The 20,628-nt window shown below is 33.6% G+C and overlaps 5 protein-coding genes across 5 annotated transcripts, besides 2 other annotated features; 3 read left to right on the top strand and 2 right to left on the bottom strand.

Moving 5' to 3' along the window:
• Window positions 1-11: 11 nt before the first annotated feature.
• On the top strand, window positions 12-4,338 carry TVAGG3_0339600 (beta and beta-prime subunits of DNA dependent RNA-polymerase family; the record flags this gene model as incomplete). The annotated part of the gene is made up of 1 exon (XM_001323559.2): window positions 38-3,571. The coding sequence occupies one exon, from the start codon at window positions 38-40 to the stop codon at window positions 3,569-3,571; it is 3,534 nt and encodes a 1,177-aa protein (XP_001323594.1).
• Window positions 4,339-4,997: 659 nt separating this feature from the next.
• On the bottom strand, window positions 4,998-5,279 carry TVAGG3_0339610 (uncharacterized protein; the record flags this gene model as incomplete). Its single annotated transcript, XM_001323560.1, has 1 exon — window positions 4,998-5,279. One exon carries the CDS (start codon window positions 5,277-5,279, stop codon window positions 4,998-5,000), a length of 282 nt encoding a protein of 93 aa, XP_001323595.1.
• Window positions 5,280-7,121: 1,842 nt separating this feature from the next.
• Window positions 7,122-8,902, top strand: TVAGG3_0339620 (alanine aminotransferase family; the record flags this gene model as incomplete). Its single annotated transcript, XM_001323561.2, has 1 exon — window positions 7,201-8,685. The coding sequence occupies one exon, from the start codon at window positions 7,201-7,203 to the stop codon at window positions 8,683-8,685; it is 1,485 nt and encodes a 494-aa protein (XP_001323596.1).
• Window positions 8,903-9,367: 465 nt separating this feature from the next.
• Window positions 9,368-9,438: a mobile genetic element.
• A 21-nt stretch (window positions 9,439-9,459) lies between these two features.
• Window positions 9,460-9,765: a mobile genetic element.
• A 1,025-nt stretch (window positions 9,766-10,790) lies between these two features.
• On the bottom strand, window positions 10,791-12,375 carry TVAGG3_0339650 (surface immunogen P270; the record flags this gene model as incomplete). Its single annotated transcript, XM_001323562.2, has 1 exon — window positions 10,828-12,375. The coding sequence occupies one exon, from the start codon at window positions 12,373-12,375 to the stop codon at window positions 10,828-10,830; it is 1,548 nt and encodes a 515-aa protein (XP_001323597.1).
• A 2,114-nt stretch (window positions 12,376-14,489) lies between these two features.
• On the top strand, window positions 14,490-20,504 carry TVAGG3_0339660 (SEL-1-like protein family; the record flags this gene model as incomplete). Its single annotated transcript, XM_001323563.1, has 1 exon — window positions 14,490-20,504. The coding sequence occupies one exon, from the start codon at window positions 14,490-14,492 to the stop codon at window positions 20,502-20,504; it is 6,015 nt and encodes a 2,004-aa protein (XP_001323598.1).
• Window positions 20,505-20,628: the final 124 nt, after the last annotated feature.

A 20,628-nucleotide genomic window follows, 5' to 3' on the forward strand; every position in this document is an offset into this window, starting at 1 on the left:
CCCGCTAATAACAAAAGGCCAATCACTTTTGTTTTCAATGGACGCCGACGAAGTTAGTTACGTTGACGCTAATGAAGATAACTGGAGTCAAAATGATATGTGGATGGTTATCTCGAAATTCTTCGAGAACCGTGGTCTTGTTAAGCAACAGCTTAAGTCATATAATAGTTTTATCAATAATTGCGTTGATTCAGTATTAGACGACAAAGGCCACATCACTCTCCAGTCCGATCAGCTCCTTGCAAACAAAATCAAAATGGATTTCAACTCAAATGACGATGATGAAGATCAAGGCAAGACAATCCATATCTCTTTTGGAACATCTACCGTCCTTCGTCCAACTACTCCCGAAGGCAAGCAACTTACACCTATGATCAGCCGTCTTCGTAGTTTATCTTATTCGTTGATCTTAAGATCAGACATCAGAGTTGTTGTTATGGATAGCAACAAGAATATGAAGCAATTGGATGTCGATGGCGTAGAGATTGCCAAGGTTCCTGTTATGATCCGTTCTGAATATTGCCATCTTTCAAACCATCGTGACGACAGAGCAATCAATGATAACCTTAATGAGTGCGATTACGACCCTGGAGGCTACTTCATCGTCAATGGCTCAGAAAAAGTTATCATTGGCCAAGAACATATGGTTATTAACAAACCAATCTGCTATGCCCAGAAATCCATGGTCAAATACGATCTCGCTACAGAAATTCGTTCACAGCCAAAAGTTTTTGGTCGTCTTTCTCAGCCATTTAACCTCTTTTTACTTGCTCCAACTGCAAAACAACCAGAACGTCCAATTCATGCCAAATTATCAAAGACAGAGAAAACTATTCCATTATTCATCTTATTCCGCGCATTAAAGTTCAAGGGTGATAAAGAAATTCTCGATTTAATTTGTTACGATCCAGAAGACTCTGAATTCATCGATGTTCTTCGTCCATCCATCGAAGAATCATCTTCCTTCCTTGATGACAGAGCCTGCCTTGACTTTGTCGGTAAAAGATGCTCAATTGCCGCTGAAGAGAAATCTCAACGTCTCCGCAAAGCACAGAGGTTGCTTAACGAATACTTGCTTCCTCACCTTGGCGAAAAGGAGAGCGATACAACTTCAAAGGCATTTTTCATCGGATATATGGCTCATAATCTTATCAACGTCGTTCTTGGCCGTCGTGACCAGGATGACCGTGACCACTACAGTAACAAGCGTTTGGACCTTGCTGGTCCTCTCATTGGCCAACTTTTCGCCTTATTATTCGAAAAGATGATCAAATCCCTTACACAGCATCTCGAGAAGCGTCTTAAGGACGGCAACATCGACCAAATGGCCAAATCAGCAGCAGATCTTACAAGACAAGGCGTTTTGAACTTCAAATCAATTACATCCGGTTTAGAGTACTCCATTGGTACTGGCAACTGGTCAGTCCAACGCCAGGCCGGTTCCAAGGCTGGTGTCTCCCAGATGCTTAACCGTCTTACCTTCCTTTCCACCTTATCCAACCTCAGAAGAACGAACACTCCAATTGGCAGAGATGGCAAGCTTACTGGTCCTCGTCACCTCCACAACACGCACTGGGGATACATCTGCCCCGTCGAGACTCCAGAAGGCCAATCTTGCGGTCTCATCAAGAATCTCGCTCTTATGTCAATTGTCACTGTCAATCGCGAACTCGAGGCCGGCGATGCAATCACACGCATTCTCGAAGACACAGGAACAATTCCGATCCAACAAATCACTCCAGATCAGATCAAAGACAGTACAAAGATCTTTTTGAACGGCGCATGGTATGGTATCCACACTGATGCTTACGATCTCATGGAAACATTACTTTCCGAGAGAAGATCCCTCAAGATCCCGTCAGATGTCTCTTTCGTCCATCATATCCGTGACCAGGAAATCTTCATCTGGACAGATGGTGGCCGTATTACTCGCCCTGTCTTAATTGTCAACGACATGCACTTGACACTTAAGAAATCAGTCCTCTACGACGAGAACACGAACTGGAAAGTCCTCAGATACAAAGGTATGGTCGAATACTTGGATATCGACGAAGAAGAGACAAAACTCATCGCTCTTTCCCCAGCTGACCTCGAAGAAAACCGTAACAGTCCTACAGGCGTGAAGACTTACACTCATTGTGAAATTCATCCCTCATTGATATTCGGTGTTTGCGGCACAATCATTCCATTCCCTGACCACAACCAGTCACCACGTAATACATATCAGTGCGCTATGGGTAAACAGGCCATTGGTTTGTACACAACAAACTACATGATCAGAATGGATTCATCATCACACGTTTTGTGGTATCCTCAGAAACCATTAGTTGCAACAAGAAACATGCGCTATCTTAATTTCAACAAACTCCCTGCAGGTATCAATGTCACTGTTGCTATTTGCTGCTACACGGGCTATAACCAGGAAGACTCATTGATGTTGAATGCTTCTGCAATCGACAGAGGATTGTTCAGGTCATACTTCTTCAGAACATACAAAGAAACAGCTGAAGGTGATGGCACTGAAGGAGCTTCTGAAGTATTCACATTCCCTGACCCACAGACAGTCAAAGGAATCAAGTTACACGATTCTTCTAAAATTGACGCTGACGGTTTGGCCATTCCAGGCGCAGTTGTTTCTGCACAGGATGTCATCATCGGAAAGATCTCTCCGGACTCACCGACAGAGCTCGACCACAGACAGTACAAAGATACATCATGCGTTGTTCGTCCTATGGAAACAGGTGTTGTCGATTTGGTCTTGAGAACAATCACAAAGAAGAACTTGCAGTTGGCAAGAGTCAGAACGAGACAGATGAGAAGACCAGAAATCGGTGACAAGTTCTGTTCAAGGCACGGACAGAAAGGTGTCTGCGGAATGACGTACAGACAGGAAGACATGCCATTCACAAGGGATGGAATGGTTCCTGACATCATCATGAATCCTCACGCTCTTCCTTCCCGTATGACAATCGGTCACTTGATCGAGTGTTTGCTCGGAAAGTGCACAGCAATCGATCCACAGAACGCTGATGAAGGTGATGCAACACCTTTCTGCGGTGTTACTGTCGACGCAATCGCAAAGAGATTGCAGGACGCAGGATTCGAGAAGTACGGAAATGAAACACTCTACAACGGAAGAAGCGGAAAGAGACTCAAAGCGAAGATCTACTTCGGACCAACTTACTACCAGCGTCTGAAGCACATGGTCGGTGACAAGGCACACGCAAGAGCTCTAGGAAGAAAGTCACTCATCTTGAGACAGCCAGTCGACGGAAGAGCAAGAAACGGTGGGCTCCGTTTCGGTGAAATGGAACGTGACTGTTTGATCGCTCACGGTGTCTCAGCAATGATGAGAGACAGATTGCTCGAGAACTCCGATCGCTACTTCGTTCCTGTCTGCAAGACTTGCGGATTGATCGCTATCGAGAAGACTGATGGAACAATGGAATGCCCAGCTTGCCAGGATGAGGGAAGATTGGCAAAGGTCGAAATGCCTTACGCTTTTAAACTCGTCATCCAGGAATTGATGTCAATGTGCATTGCTCCTCGTCTTAACTTGATTGAAGATTAACTTTTTTTAGAAAATTTTTATATATTAGGATTTTTTTTATACAATACACTTTTATTTTTTTATTATATTATATATTTTCTTTTTGACAAAAAAACTTTTTTTGAATTTTTTTTGGGAAATCGTAAAAAAAGCAAATTTTTTAAATGCCCAGATTTTCCTTACTTTTACCACTCCCCATGTAATTTCTGGGGAAAACGATAATTCATTTTTTTATGGATGAATAGATCGTTTTCCTAGAAAGGACCTCATATCTCTGGCTAAAAAGAGTGTCAGATCCTAAATAGGTTATTGATCTAGTGTACAAATCCAATAAAAAGCCTATTTTTTTGGCTTTTTTGGTGCTCATTTTTTCGAAGATCTACATGAATATGGGGAAACCATCGGATTTTTTTGGTTAACCCACATCTTCATGTAGTCTGGACTATCTTTCCTCGAAGGACCTCTTTACGGGTGTAAAAACTCATAAAGTTCTCAAAAGATTCATTCTCGATCTCCATGCTGAAAGAATTTACAATAAAAAAGAGATCTACGCATCAAACTACAGCCATAAATGAACTGAACCCCTAAAGCTCAGCTCTTAGTTTATCAAAAACGTCGAAATCCTTCTCATTGCAATCAAATTTTCTCAATAACTCATAAGAAAAATCGAATTTTGATTAAGCCGATGTTATAGGTATCACAAATACTACAAACTTGAGCAATATCGAAATTGCCAGCAAAAGTTTGAAATTGCATTGCTCATATTTGTTTTGTAAACTAAAAATCTGCTTATATTATTCATTAATTTTTTTATATATTATTCATATACTTTAATAAAAACAATACTATTTCACCTTAAAAATGAATTTCATAAGTCAATATTATTTTTTTGAAAATGTATCAATTTTTGATTAAAACAACATGAGAATAAAATTTACGCAAAATTATTTTAAAAAATGGTTTTAAAAATTTACAATTGATTAAGAATAAGATTGCAAGAAGTTTTGAAGTTTAATTTTAAGAAAAAAAATTCGGATATTATTCATGGATCTAAGTAATCTGATATTTGAGTATCGGCACTATGCATAAAACATATATTTATAGTTTTTTTGGATTTTTATGATTTTAAATATATTCAAATTTGGCAATCCAATAGATTTTTAAAAAATAGGTAAATAAAAATAGATTACATATGCAGCAGATTTAGAACATGAAACAAATCTTATAGTGACCCAAAAAAAAATTCATGATCCAAAAAAGAAAAAAATTGGCTAAATGGGAATCAAACCTTGGCATAATGAATCATTATATCAGATGTTTCCACTACACTACACCGGCAGTTCCAAAAATACCCTTGGTGGTTCTATTTAATAGCTACTCCCAACGATAGGCGGTGTCCCCAGCTTTCGAGAGGTGGTAAAAGTAAGGAAAATCTGGGTAATAATTTTTAAACATCATCTTTAAGAAGATCATCTATATCAGCACAGATACTTTCTGCACTGTTAAAGACATCATCTTCGTTTGTTGGTGATAGTCTTTTTAGTAATCTGTTCCATTTTGTTCGATTTGCAACATCAATTTCTTTTTTTCCAAAAACTCTGTGTTCTTTGTTCATCGTCTCTGTTTCAGGAAATATTCTCCTGCAGCATGATGGTTTCTCAACTGAAACAGTACCATCTGGTCTTGTAAATAAGTATATTGCTCTTCCATGAACAATACTAGTATCCATTTATTTTTATTAGAAAAATCTAATTAAAGTGATGCTGGACGATTATTTTATTCTCAATCTCCACATCATAGACATTGATTAAGACATGCTTTATTTCGAAATATTATAAAATGTTATTACATGAATATGATATATGACTTAACATTTGCATATATATTTGTGATAAAATATTTAAAAATCATGGATAAGTTAATTTATGAGAGCCGCTATTATGAATTAGGAATTCAAAAAGGTTCCCCACTTTTCATCAGATATTTAGAAGCAATTAAATTTTATATTAAATAAATTTATATATTTTGGGCCATAATTTCGAGGAATGCAATTTTCTCCTTAATATTTATGACAAATTCAAATGTATAGACTTTAACTGATAAATTTAAAATATTTGGTGAAAATCCTAATTTTGCCAGATGATTTGAAGATATTTCTGTATTAATGAGGTAATATAGTTAATATATGGCAGAAATATTATTGATTCAACGTTATTTTATAGTTTCGTTAGAATTTAATTCTCGTAAATAAAATCTAAGGCGTGTTTCTTGATAATAAGGCATGAGATTACATAAAAACTATTTTAATTCCGATTATAAGGTAGTCACAAAATCTAAGTAGTGAGGCTCTCAAAAATTGAACCGTACTCCATACAAAATTTGTGTACCCTCACTACTTAGATTTTGTGGCCTTCAATTGAGAGGTTAGTTTTGATAGAGCACGTTATAAAATTAAAAGGGAAAAATAAATAAAATTTAAACATTTAATTATATATAATGTAAGGAGTGTAATTCCAAATTTTCTAAAAACTATTCAAATTTGAGCATTTTTTTGGAAATAGTAAATCTAATATGTACATCTAATAACAACATGATTCATCACCTTTTCAAGCTCTGCAGTCAATTTTTTGAAATTTGATTGAAATAAATGTAGCAAAAATTACATTTCATTAGGGAATATATGAGTTTCTCTGGAAACAGGCTGATAAATTTTAAATTTTGTCCAATCAACATGAATGCATTGAGAAATTTGGATTGATTTTCTGGTAGAATCTGGAACAATTCAACCATATATAAATGGATCATGTAATCATCATGAAATGTTAGTGTTAGAGTTCAAAAGAAACAGAATGAGTGGAAATCAAACACAATCTGAATAATTTTAAACGTATACAATCTTTAACTTTGTATTTTGAATTCTACATATATGATTGTGTAATTCGTTCTTTAAATTCATTTCCCAAAAACGTCAATTAACAATTAAATTTAGTGTATTTTAAATATATATACGTATTATATTTTATAAATTATATTAAATTCGCAAAATTTTAAGTTTTAAAGAAAAATAAAAAATGTTCAAAATATGAAATTATGCATAGGATATTAAAATTTACATGTTAGCAATCGTTTTGAATTGCTTTCAATTTTCATATTGAAATTTTTAAGATTTTTTTTCTGAAATAATAAGCAAGAATATCAACCTAAATAATATTAAATTCCATGCGTTAATTTCCCCTCAAAAGTCATTGACCGACTCTCAATCTAGATTTTGTGAGTACTTTATGAAAGTGAAAATTTGATAATCGAATTTAAGAGCTATTCAAAATTTTGAGTGTTGTTTGCAATACAAAATCATCGAAATATTAAATAATATTCTATATGGAATAATTTTATATCTCTTTGCAAATAAAATTGAGACAAACCGATTGTCATCGTTTTTCCCTAAATATCCAAGATTTATGCTAAACTATATATTATCTACAATTTTTCTCATATTGTTGAAAAAGATTGAACTCCGGTAATTCAATTTTACTCCAATAGCAAATGCGTTCAGCATCATATAAAAATGCAGGAAAAATTAATAAAATTGAAGTTTGGCCAAATTCTCAGATTTTAGAAATTGAGAACCCAGCGGCTACATTTCTGTTCAGATGTCGCTTAAGACAATTTCTCGCCTATTTGCCTATTCCCCAAGGTACTTGCAGAATGCTAGGGCGTTGAACATCAATACAGTCAACAAAGAAGTCGTCAAATCAAGTTATTCTATTAGAGGTCACTTAAATACAGTTTCAGATCAACTCAGAAAGAGAATGGCTGCAGGTGAAAAGCTTCCATTTGATAGCATTATCCCATGCAACATTGGTAATCCACTTGCAGTTGGAAAAGATCCATTAACTTTCCCAAGAGATGTTGTTTCATGCATTGAAAACACGAAATTACTCAACTCTGCGGACATTTCCGAAGAAGCCAAGGACAGAGCTAAGCAAATCATTGCTTCAACAGGCGGAAGATTTGGTGGATACACTAAATCTCAAGGTATTGAAATAGTTCGCCAGCACATCGCTGAATTCATGTACAAACGCGATGGATATCCATGCAAACCAGATGATATCTATCTTTCTGATGGTGCTTCCTCCGCTATTTCCTTCTTAATGACTTTATTGATTCAGCACAACAACGTTGGTATCATGACACCATTCCCAACATACCCAGTCTACACAAGTGAAGCAGCCGTTCACGGTGGCAAGATCGTTCCATTCTACCTCAGAGAATCCAATAACTGGAGTCTCGATATCGAAGAACTTGTTCGCGCTTACAACCTTGCCATCAAGGAAGGCATCGATGTTAGATGCATGGTCATCATCAATCCATGCAATCCAACAGGCCACGTCTTAAGACCAGAGACAATGAGAACAATTGTTGACTTTTGCGAGCAAAACAACATCCTTCTCATTGCTGATGAAGTCTACCAAGACGTTGTCTACAACAAAGAACGTCCATTCTACTCTTTCAAGAAGATTGCAAGCCAAATGAAATCAAATATCCAGTTGGTTTCACTCCATTCAATTTCCAAGGGCTTCATGGGCGAATGTGGCCATCGCGGTGGCTATTTCGAGCTTTACCACTTCCCAGAAGACGTAAAAGCCCAAATCTTCAAGATGGCAACTTTCGGATTATGTCCAAACGCTGTCGGCCAAGTAATTGTCGACTGCATGGTCCATCCACCAGAAGCACCTGAGAACAAGGCAATCTGGGAAAGCGAAAGGAACTCATACATCACAAAACTCCAACAAAAGTCAGTTAAACTTGCTGAATGCTTTAACTCACTTCCAGGAATCAAATGCAAACCAGCAGATGGTGGCTGGTACCTCTTCCCTGCTCTCAGCCTTCCTCTCAAGGCTCTTGAAGCTGCAAAGTCATGCAGATGGCAGAGGGAAGTGATGCCACCTGACTTCTTCTGGTGCTTGAAACTTCTTGAAGAGACAGGAGTTATTGTTGTCCCTGGTTCTGGTTTCGGTCAAGTTCCTGGAACATTCCACTTCAGATCTACTTTCTTGCCTGAAGATGAGAAGTTCGACCAAGTTATTGAGAGAATTACAAAGTTCCAGAACGAATTCATGACAAAATATGATTAATTTTTTTTTCTTTTTTATTTTCTTTTTTATTTCATAAAAAATCTTTCGACAATGTTAAAACAAATTATATATCAAATTATTTCTTTCTTCAATTTTTGGCCCTAATTTCTTAAATCACAAGAAAAAATTCAATGAATTGACACAAAAATAGTTCATTTTGATATTTTTGTATTTAGAATGTATATCAAAGTATTTCTTTGTGTTGAATATAGATACAAGGTGATGTGAATTTTGCATCCCTGGGATGGACGATACACCCAAAGTGTCACCTTTTTGGGATAACAAAAATTTATATATATGAGAGTTCTGCAAATCATATGCACAATATCTATTCTGCCTGACTTCTTGTATATAGGAGTCAGGCTGAATAGATATTGTGCATGTGGCAATATAAGTATTTCCGAGATTGCCATCGTGCGCTATAGTACACTACTTCTCCTTGGTCCTAGCTCGGTTCCAAGGATATCGGTGTTCAAGGATTTGGCAAGGTCCTTCTGAAGTCTCTCATTCGATGAGAGATTTCGGAAGAACCTTGCCTTAGAGTATTCCAACTCTTGTTCTCTTGTCCCTGAATAGTCAGAAAAGCTATTTGACTACTTAAGGCAGAGATTATCCGAGGTCCCTCATTTGATGAGAGGCCTCGGATAATCTCTGCCTTAAAGTTGTACACTTGTAGTCCATCAGAATGTAAGTATACACGGATAGGACAGCTTTCTTCTGAAGTCTTAGATTTGATGAGAAGCCTCAGAAGAAAACTGTCCTATTTTATAATAGGAGGAGTTTCAGAAGCTCCAGAGCTCCCTTTCGTAAGGAATAGGAGCTTTGGAGCTCCTGGTTCGAAGATGTGCTTCGCATCTTTCATCAGCATAGGATATTTATCAATTGGGACTCTGTTGATGAAGACTCAGGAGCTCCAAAGCTCCCTTTCGTAAGGATTAGGAGCTTTGGAGCTCCTGGTTCGTAGATGGGCTTCGCATCTTTCATCAAAAGAGGCCCAAATGGTAAATATCCTCTGCTGATGAGCTTCAGGAGCTCCAAGGCTCCCTCTCGTAACGATTAGGAGCTTTGTAGCTCCTGAAGGTAAGGTAGGATTGCTCTGATCTCTAATCAGTAGATGCCATGCCTCATTATGGACTCTACTGACAAGAGATCAAGAGCTCCAAGGACTCCCTTTTTAGCTAGTGGCATTCTCACCATTTAGTAGGATCGCTGATCCTACTAATGAAGTGATCACTTAATATACGTTTTGAATAAATTGAATTTTTTTACAAAAATTTAGTATTTTTTATAAACATCACATATATATTATAAATACGTAAATATATTCTTTAATTCAAAAAATTCAATTCGGTTTCGGGCTGGGTATCCCAGCCCCAAGTATTCAATTTTATTCAATTTTTTTAGAATTTTGGGTTGGGGTGCCCAGACCAAAACAAACTTTATATTTTGATGTGTAGATGCGTATGTGTACATCATTATTGCGTTATATATTATATTTTTAATGAAAAAATCTGATTCAAAAAAAATTATCACTAATTAGTTGATAATATAAAGAAAAAATATATAAATTGTATGTTTTGAGAGTATTTATCCACATTCACTCATATGAATTTCATTAAATAGTGTCTTTTTACTCCAAAATTTATTTTGAATTATTGAAATCAAAGAAAAAAAAACTAGAAAAATTTCTCGAAATTTTTATTTTTAAAAAAATTTTGGATTTTATATTAAAAACTGACACTGGGAGGACGATAGGGCTGGGATTAGAGATACCCCGCTCACTTGGGAAAAATACGGATCTATAGTGTTGAAAATTCATGAATTACTAATCTTAAAAAAGAATTGGCGAATTCTATTTATAGATTTTTATTCTAATATAACAGTATATTAATCTTTGTGCGATATTATATCTCTCATCAAATTTTCCATATTTGCACAGAATTTGAGGTGATAAATGCAATGTATGACACTCTGTATAGTTATGAAGGAAATATATTTCTCAATTCTGGATTACTTATTAATTTTAAGTATACTGAGTTTTTGATTCATAAATAAACATGAGAATTATTAGAGATGTTGAATATATAAAAATCTAAAATATATTATCATAATTCTAATTAAATAGAATATATTTATAATAAATTAGACTTCAACTCCTGATCCTGACTCCTCCAGTTCTTCGGAGGATTTTTCTTGAGATTTCTTGCAAAACACAAAGTAAACAATTAAAACAATTATAACAATTCCAAGAAGGACGCCAAATACAATGCCAGCTATTTGACCACCTGAAAGACCACCTTTTGGTGAAGGTGTTGGTATTGGTTTTTCTGGTGTTGGATCTACGGGTTCTGGATTAGCCGCTTTAACAAATGTAATTTTTTGGGAAACTACATTTGATTCTGGTTGATCATTTCCTTGTGCGAGTTTAACTTCAAGAGTATTTTCTCCCTCTTGAATGTTTTCAGGAGATGGAATTGAGAGTTGATATGAAACTGGATCAGCTAGGATATTTCTAAATTTAGATAATGTTGTAACTTTCGAATCATCAAGTTCCTTGAAATCGTCCTTGTTGAATCTATACATAAACTTACCTTCTCTACTATCGAAGTTTTCGAATTTAATTACTAAAACAATGACATCCCCAGTTGAATATTCTGATTTATCAGAATTAAATGTAGGACCATAAATATGAGGGGATGTTCTGAGGTGTATTACAACTTCCTTAGAAACACTTTGGCCGGCTTTATCTGTCAGAGTGAGTGTAATTTTGATATTTTCGTCTTTTGGAATATTTTCTTTAGTAGTATAAGTAAATGTGTATTTGGAGCCTTTCTTTTCCAATATAATATCAACAGCATTGTCTTCTTCAATTTGATATTGAGGTTGAGCAATTGTTGCATCGTCATCAAAGATTTTTGCTTCGAATTCTAATGAAACTGTTTGCTCCGCAAAGTATTGATAATCATCATTTTGGTTTGAATCTTTGAAACTTAAGATTTTTGGTTCAATACAATAGAAAATGTTTTCAATTTTTTGTGGTGAAATAATTTCGTCAGATCCTGTCTTAATTAATGCAATATAAATAGGGTTTTTGTCATCCGAATCGATAGAATTTGGTGCTGTAATAGTATACTGATCATTTTGTTGATCATAAGTGGCTTCATTTATATATCCGTCGATTTCTGAAGGTGGATGTTGTTGTTTAACAAATTTGAGAGAATATTGCTCTTTATCATTTTGGTTCCAATTTGTTGAAACTGGTAAGGTAACAGGATCTCCATGTTTAAAGTATGAGATTGGATGCTCCAAAATTGATAAGGTAGGTAATGGCAAGAGTAATGTGACTCCTTTACTTCTAACGTTATCCCTACCTTCTCTATCAACAACTTGGATGAAAAGATTGAAACTGCCTGCAGAACCGGAAGCTTGTAATTTGGCTGTATACTCTGTTTTATCAGAGATACCCAATAGTTCTGTGCACTGGCTTTTACTGGCAGCATCATCTGAGAATGTATGCTGAGTTTCTGTGTCGAAAGCATAAAAGCAATCTGCTAAATCTGATGATGGCGAAAGTGTGATAGTGATTGGATATGTATTACCAATTGTCAGTTCTGTGCCACCTTCTATTGTAAAATCGCTAATGGATGGTGGTCCATCTAAAACTTTCCTAGAACTACTTCTACTATACATATTTTTTAATGTGCATAAATATAATAGTAACATTATTATAAATGACTTAAATTTTTCTATTTTTTTTTCTGAATATCTCAATTGTTCATATTCAAACGATAGTCAATTATGATTAAAATAAATTTCTTACATAATTAAACTGTGTATTTTAATTTTGTTCTTCTTTCTTCACGACTCAATTTAACTAAACTTAAAATTGCAACGTATTTCTCTTAAATTTTACTTTCAATTTTCTTAGATTTCAATTTGATCTCTCAATTAATAATTTGTCGGCTATGTAATTCATTAATATATACTTTTCAATTAATACATATTTAACGTCATTTGATCTTTTTTTTATGAATCTACTTTAGCTCATATATAATACATTGATTTGAAGCTTAACTAAACTTAATTCTTTATTTACCTTTTTTATGCTACATTTAATTTTCCTTTTTCTGGTCATATAATCAATATCATAAACAATATATGTTGTAAATTGGGTTAAATTGCTTCCGAGTAATTCAATGTTCATTTTTGAGAAGAATAAAAGCATGAATCAGCTTCAATTTCAATCAAATAGTATTTTCAAATATAGAATATGTTTATATTGGAATATACTCTTAATTTTGAAATACTTGAACTCAATTCAAAGATGGATTTTACCTTTGCTTAAGTATTAGGCTTAGAAAAACTACTTATGAATAATAATGTAAAATCATTTGCTAATTACTGCTTATTTTATATTGCAGTACTATATAGAAAAAATAAGTCGGTTGTGATGATATCGCCCTGATTTAAAATATTGAAAACTCAAAAATTGGCGCTGTTTGCCCATTGGAAACAAAATATTAGAACTATTATTTGAAAAGTCAGTGATTTATTTCAAAAAGATATGGAAAAATTTAAGTTCAACGACTATCCTGTAGACTTCACAGTATGATAAACTGTATTTTGGGGTATAAGATCTAGTAATCCTTAAAATAATGTTTTTCAAGAGCTTTTTAATTGATGACATCCCATTTCATTTTTCGTGAAAATTGTTAAAATTATATTTTATTAAAAATATTGTTTTGGAAAAAAAAATATATTCTTAAGGTTTATTAATTCTGGATATAAGCTTTGGTTATGCCAATAAAAGTTAATTTTTCATTATTGAATTTTTAACATGGTGAAAATTCTAAAATAAAATAAATATGATGAGGTACTCAAGTATTTATCAATTTTTGAGGCGCCGTATCAAAAACCCGTCCAGTATAATAATCTCTCTATTCATTTTTGAGAGGAACTTGAAAAATTAAATAGTTAGAAATGAATTTTCGATTTTTTCTTTCAATAATCCGCTCAGGGATTGAAGAAAAAGGTTCCCATCATATGTCAGAAATTGAGATGAATTTCCAATTTCAGACAATTCGTGTAAAAATCTGAACCCCTCTTTTAATAAGGATATCACTTCTGTGATCTTTATATGATCAAATTAATATTATATAATTATATTTTTTTAAGACGTAGTTTTGATTCTATAAATTCAAATTATCACGATTTTATTTCGTTGATTTGAGCAATGCAATTTGCCATAACTAACTGCAATAATGTGTTAAGTAAATATTATTTGGTTTAAAATCATAACATCTCCTCCAAAAGTTTTCTCTAAACAAATACTCTTATATTAAAATGGTGCTATAATACTAAATAGTCTTTGATTTTAGAATGTTATTTAATATAACTCAAATATATTTATATGAGATCATATTATATTTATATTTATTTAGCCGAAGGTGTTATGCACTCGATTGAGATGTCTAGGAAGTTTAGATCAAAATAATTTTTGAATTAATGAATCCTAGGAAGCTTGCACATTCGCATCATAGTTTAGAAAACTTTACTTAACTCATATGAACCCGAGATTGTAATAGTAACGTGGGTGAGTTTCACCCAGCCATAAGGATCACACTTTTGAGAGTTTTACTTAGCATTGCCGATAAACTCCATGTAAAAATTTCTCAATTATTTTTCCGGTTTTGCCAGTGTATTTCCCAATATTTGAGATTTACTTGATTTATAGCACATTGTTTGCTGTCCTATTTTTTCCTTTTGAATTAAATGTGATAGAGCTGATAAAAAAATCTGTCAAAATGCAAGATTTGCATGAATTCAATTTGAATTCTGCAATATCACTTAGCAACATCAAGCCGCATCCTAGATCGAACTTGAGAGTTGTAAAAGACTCAAAATCAGATAATTTCTTCGTAATAAAAGTTTTCGATTCTGATTTTAATAAATATCCTCTGTTAAGCGATGCACAAGCTAGAGTATCTAAATACAACTCAATTAAGTTTTCTGGATTGCAAAAGATTTATCAATCAATAAATAACGAAGCAACAAATTTTACTCTTGTAACGCCATATAGGTCACTACTATCTTTAAAAAGGCAAATCAAATACAATCAGCTTATTGATAATACTTTTGAAGAAAAGCTTAGACTTATTTTTTTATTAATTTCATCTGTCTATGCGTTACACCAAAACAACTTTATACATGGCAATATCAAGCCCTCAAATATTTTATTTTCGTCATTTAATACCCCAATTCTCGCTGATTTTTCATTATCTTTATCAAAATCAACGAAAACAGGCGAATTTTCAGCTCCAGAATTAAATTATCGAAGTATGTTACCGACAATGCAAACAGATATTTACTCAATGGGCATGATTTTTAAAAAAATAATTGGAGCGACTCAAATTAGCCATGATATTCAAGATATTATCGATAAAATGATATCAAATGACCCATATACTAGGCCAAGTGCTGCTTATATCCTTGAAAAATTCATTCGAAATGGTTTATATGGTGCAAAAATTTCATCCGAAGAATTTTGTCATTTATTTAAGCCTCTTTTAATCCCAAATGATTTAAAGTCACTTCCAGTTGCAGAAAATAATGTAGTTACTAAGAAATTCGAAGAAATGGCAATTGATGAAGTTAATAACTGCCTAATTAACTCTTTTCACTTCTATATGGATCAAAATGAGCATCACTCATTTGAAAATTCTTTAAATATTCTCAATATTGTAAAAGAAAATCCATATGGATCTTATAATTTAGGATTAATATTGTCTAGAGGTGTAATTACTCATTCAAACATCAATTTATCATATGAACTATTTAAAAAGGCTGCAGATGAAAACATTAACGAAGCAAATGTGCAGATGGCAAAATTAATTCTTAGAAATCAAATAGAATGTCATTCATTTCAAGATGTCCAACATTTCTTACAAATTGCTGCCCAAAATGGCTGCTCAGAAGCTAACTACCAACTTGGAATTTTATATCAAAACGGAATTAGTGTTGAAAAGAACATAGAACTAGCCGCAAATTATTATAGATTAGCTGCTCAAAGTGGTCATCGCGAAGCACAGCTACAATATGGCTTAATGTTACAAAATGGATATGATATCCAAAAAAATATTAAAGAAGCAGCAAATATATACTCAGAATCCGCCAAGCAAGGCAATCCTGGTGCTATGAATCAATACGCCTTACTTTTAAAAGAAGGAATTGGAGTTGATAAGAATATTAAAGAAGCTGCAAAGCTTTTTAAGAACGCCGCTGATAAAGAAAATGCTGAAGCACAGAATAACTTTGCGATTATGCTTCAAAATGGCCAAGGAGTACCAAAAAACATCAAAATGGCCGCAAAATATTTCGAAAAAAGTGCCAAAAATGGAAATATTGAAGCACAAAGCAATTACGGATGGTGTCTTAAAGTAGGTGCTGGTGTAGAAAAGGATATTGAACTATCTACTAAGTATTTCAAACAATCAGCTGATGGTGGATCAGCAATTGGTCATAATTATTATGGATTGGCACTTTTATTGGGTCAAGGAGTTCATAAAAGTGACAAAAGAGCTGCACATCAGTTCAAACTGAGTGCGGAAATGAATGATGAATTTGGATTATTAAATTATGGAATGGCTTTATATGATGGAATTGGTGTAAAACAAAATTACACAATAGCAGCAATTTATATCAAGAAAAGTGCTGACAAAGGAAATAATCAAGCACAGTTTTTGTATGCAAATATGCTAAAAGACGGAATTGGAGTTGAACGGAATTATTCTGCAGCAGCAATTTATTATAAACTTGCAGCTGATCAAGGTAATAATGATGCTAAATTCTTTTATGCTTATTTACTTAAAAATGGATTAGGAATTGATAAAAATGAAGAAGAAGCTGAAAAATATTTTGCAATTAATTTGAATGAAGATGATGGAACAAGATTTTTCAATTTTAATTCTTATAACGCACATTCAAATAAAATGTCTGATATCAGATCAAAATACACATCAAACAAAGGTTTCTACAAACCAAAACTTGATATAAATCAGATGTTAAAGAATGTTGATCTTGGTATTGATGATGAAGAAAGTAAGAAATTCATTAAAATGTCTGCTGATCAAGGAAATGTTAATGCAATGGCTATATACGCAAACATCTGTAATAATCAAGATGAAGAATTGTTTTATTTGCAAAAAGCTGCTGAAAACGGACATATGGAATCAATTATCAAATTAAAAGTTCTCAAGAACAAACTCAAGCCAGAAGAGAAATCTAAACTTGCTAAAGAACTTTCAACATGTTCATCTGCTTTCTTCAAATTGGAATATAAACCAGAAAATGATGAAGAAAAAATCGAAATTAATGAAAATGTCAATTTCGATGTCAAAATCAATCAAAATCCAAATGAAAATGAAGAAAAAGAAGAAAATAATGATGATAAAGAAACAGTTAATGATGAAGCAATTGAATCATTTAAATTAGCAGCTGATATTGGTATTGCAGAAGCGATGTATCAACTTGGAAGATGTTATGAAGAAGGAAAAGGAGTAAAAGAAGTCGATTTACAATTGGCAAGCAAATATTACAAGAAAGCAGCAGATTTAGATCATATTGAAGGATGTTATAAATATGCTTTATGTTGTAGAAATGGTTTAGGAGTTCCTAAGAATGATGCTGATGCTTTGAATTATTTCAAGAAAGGTTATGAATTTGATCACGATCTTTCTAAATTAAATTATGCAGAAATGCTTAATGAAATTGGAGGAAAATCAAATATTGCATTGGCTGCAAACTTATTTAGAGAATTGGCTTATTTAGGACATGCTGAAGCGATGTATCAATACGCAATAATGTTGAGAGATGGAAGAGGAGTTCCAGTTGATCTACAAAGATCAAGTCATTATTTCTTGAGATGTGCAACAATTAACTATAAAGATAGTGGTTTGCAGTATGGAATTTTGATATCAGAAGAGAATGGAATTAATTTCTTTATTACTGATGTTTTGAATTACTTTTTGTTGGCTTTGAAAGAAAAGCAAACAAAAAGTGCAAAATTCATGTACGGATTAATGTTAGTCACAGGTATTGGAATGAAGAGAGATTTAAATATTGGTTTAGGTGCTTTAAGTGTGTCTGGACATGAAAGGAGTCAATTAATTATCGATTTCTATAAAAACAAAGATAAAAATCGAAAATTAATTGCCATGAAAAACTTGGCTGATTTATGTTGCGTAGAAGCAATGTATAGCTATGCGATGTTGAGTTTAAAGAACGGTAATGTTGATGATTATATTTCTTATAACAAGAAAGCAAGCGAAGTTCAGTTTATCCCTGCAATGTTTGAATATGGAAAAACATTGTTTGAAGGAAAATTAGTTGAAAAAGACTTGCAAAAAGGATTGAATTTATTGCAATTTTCTGCTGATAATTCAATACATGAAGCACAACTTTATCTTGCTAAAGAGAGAGATAATGGTGACAAGATAGAACAAGATAACGAAGAAGCTGCGAAATACTACAATTTAGCAATGGAAGGAGATTTAGTTGAAGCTTATTTCAGGTTAGGAATGATGCATTTATCTCAAAGATTGAATAATTCTGATCCTGTTTATGGCCTTAAACTCTTGAAAGAAGCAATGGATAAAGGTGATGATGACAGTGCAATACAATATGCAATCAATTTGCATTCAGGAAAGTTCATTGAAAAAGATTTAGATTTGTCAAAATCTATTTTACAAAAATTAGTTGATGAAAAACATAATGAAAAAGCAAGAGAAGTATTAAATGTTTTATTCCCTGAACCAATCCCAGTTGAAGAAGAAGAGCACAAAGAAAATGAGGAAGAAAAAGCCGAAGAAGACATTAATAATGTTTCAAAAGTTGACGAAAAAGACGAAGAGAAAGACATCGAAGAAGATGAAGCTCACTTCGTCTTTGATGATGATAGTGTTGGTGATGATGAAACAATTGCTGATTTCTCACAACACGAAGAAGATTTTAACTCTTTGAAATCAAGAGAAATCGATTTAGACATTGCTAATGAAGAGGAAGAAAAAATGGCATTAACTCCTCAACCTAAACTCAAAACAAGAAGAAGGAAGAAAGTAAGGAAACTAACAATGATTGATTCTCCGCCAGCACCTCATATTCTTAAGAAACCTCGTCGTTTATCTGACGATTTCTTGTCTCCTATTCATCATCCTAAGAAACTTGATGATAGTCAATCAACAAATACTCAAGGAAGTTTAACAGATGATGATTATCCTGAAGAGTTAGTTCCAAGAGCAAGAAATGCCAATTTCTTGGCTTTAACTGATCAAGATGTTTATAAAATGGGATCTCAGATCTTCAAGTTAAATCCATTAGAAAGAGAAACATCTTATTACAAACAGCCATCAATTGCTGATTTCTTTGGTTCTCAAGTTTTCGAAGTAAGAAAGACTGCTGCAAAAGGAAGTGCTGATGAACAGCTTAAATTAGCTCTTTTGTTGTTAGGAACAATTGATGAAAATAATGCAGAAATATCTAAAGAGAATTATCAAGAAGCAATGCAGAACTTGATGCTTTCAAGTAACAAAGGAAATGCTTTTAGCATTTATTTGTATAATTTGTTTTCCGGCCAAGAAGAAAACATTAAAGAAAGACTCATTGAAGCTGCAAATCATTTCAAGATGTTAGCTGACAATGGAGATCCTTCTGCAATGTTTATTTACGGATTGATGTTGAGAAATGGATTCGGAGTCAAACAGAATTTGGAAGGAGCCGTTGAATACTTCAGAAGGGCTGCGAAATTGAATCATGCTGATGCTTGTTATAACTGTGGATTAATGATAAGATTAGGGTTCGGAGCAAAGCAGAATTTGTCGAGAGCCGCTTATTATTATTACTTGGCTGCCAAACAAAGACATATTTACGCAAGTTATAACTTAGCAATTCTTCATTCAAATGGATGGGGAGTTTCTAAAAATGAAAGTTTGGCTGCTTATTATTTCGGAATTGCTGCAAGAGGAGGAGATGCTGCCGCACAAGCAAACTTAGGTTTGATGTTAAAGAATGGTATTGGTGTTGAAAAGAACATTTTTGGTGCAGTGAAATATTTCAGAAGATCTGCAAGACAAGGAAATGCCACTGGACAAAACAATTACGCATTGATTTTGTCTGAAGGATGGCCAGGTCATGATCCAAATCCTGAGAAAGCAACAATCTTCTTCAGATTCGCAGCTAAACAAGGAAATGTTTCTGCAATGTATAACTATGCAATTGCTTTATTAAAGGGAGTTGGTTGCAAGAGAAATCCTAAGAAAGCAGCAAAGATTTTGGCATTGAGTTCAAGAGAAGGAGATATTGACAGCCAGTTCAAGCTTGGTTATATGTTGTATAAAGGTGAAAGGATAAGGAAAGATCCAATAAGAGGTTTGCAATACTTGGCAATGGCTGCAAGACAAGGACATATTTTGGCAATGATAATGATTGGAAGAGCTCTCAAAAATGGAGATTTTATTGGCCAAAACATTGAATTGTCTTTGAAGTATTTCAAGGCTGCTTCAATTCTCGATGATCCTGTTGGATTGTTGAATTACGGAATGTCACAAAAAGGCGGAGAAGGTGCTGAATATGTCAAGAAAAGCGCTGATCTCGGAAATGTTGAAGCTCAATGCTATTACGCAGTGATGCTTTACAGCGGAAAAGAGATTAAGCGTGATGTCGAATCTGCGTTCTACTATATTAAGTTGAGTGCAGATCAAGGATATTCCAATGCGAAAAGACTTCTTCGTATCTGGCAAAACGAAGAAGAAGATTCTAATCAATAATTTATTTTTATTTGTTTATTATTTTAAATATGTTATTTTTATGGAAAAGAAACATGTAATATTAATATTTATGTAATATTAATATTCTTATTATTATGAACTAAACAGTATGCGATTTAATATT

This window comes from Trichomonas vaginalis, chromosome V (genome assembly GCF_026262505.1).
Source record: "Trichomonas vaginalis G3 chromosome V, whole genome shotgun sequence".
Lineage (NCBI taxonomy): Eukaryota > Parabasalia > Trichomonadida > Trichomonadidae > Trichomonas > Trichomonas vaginalis.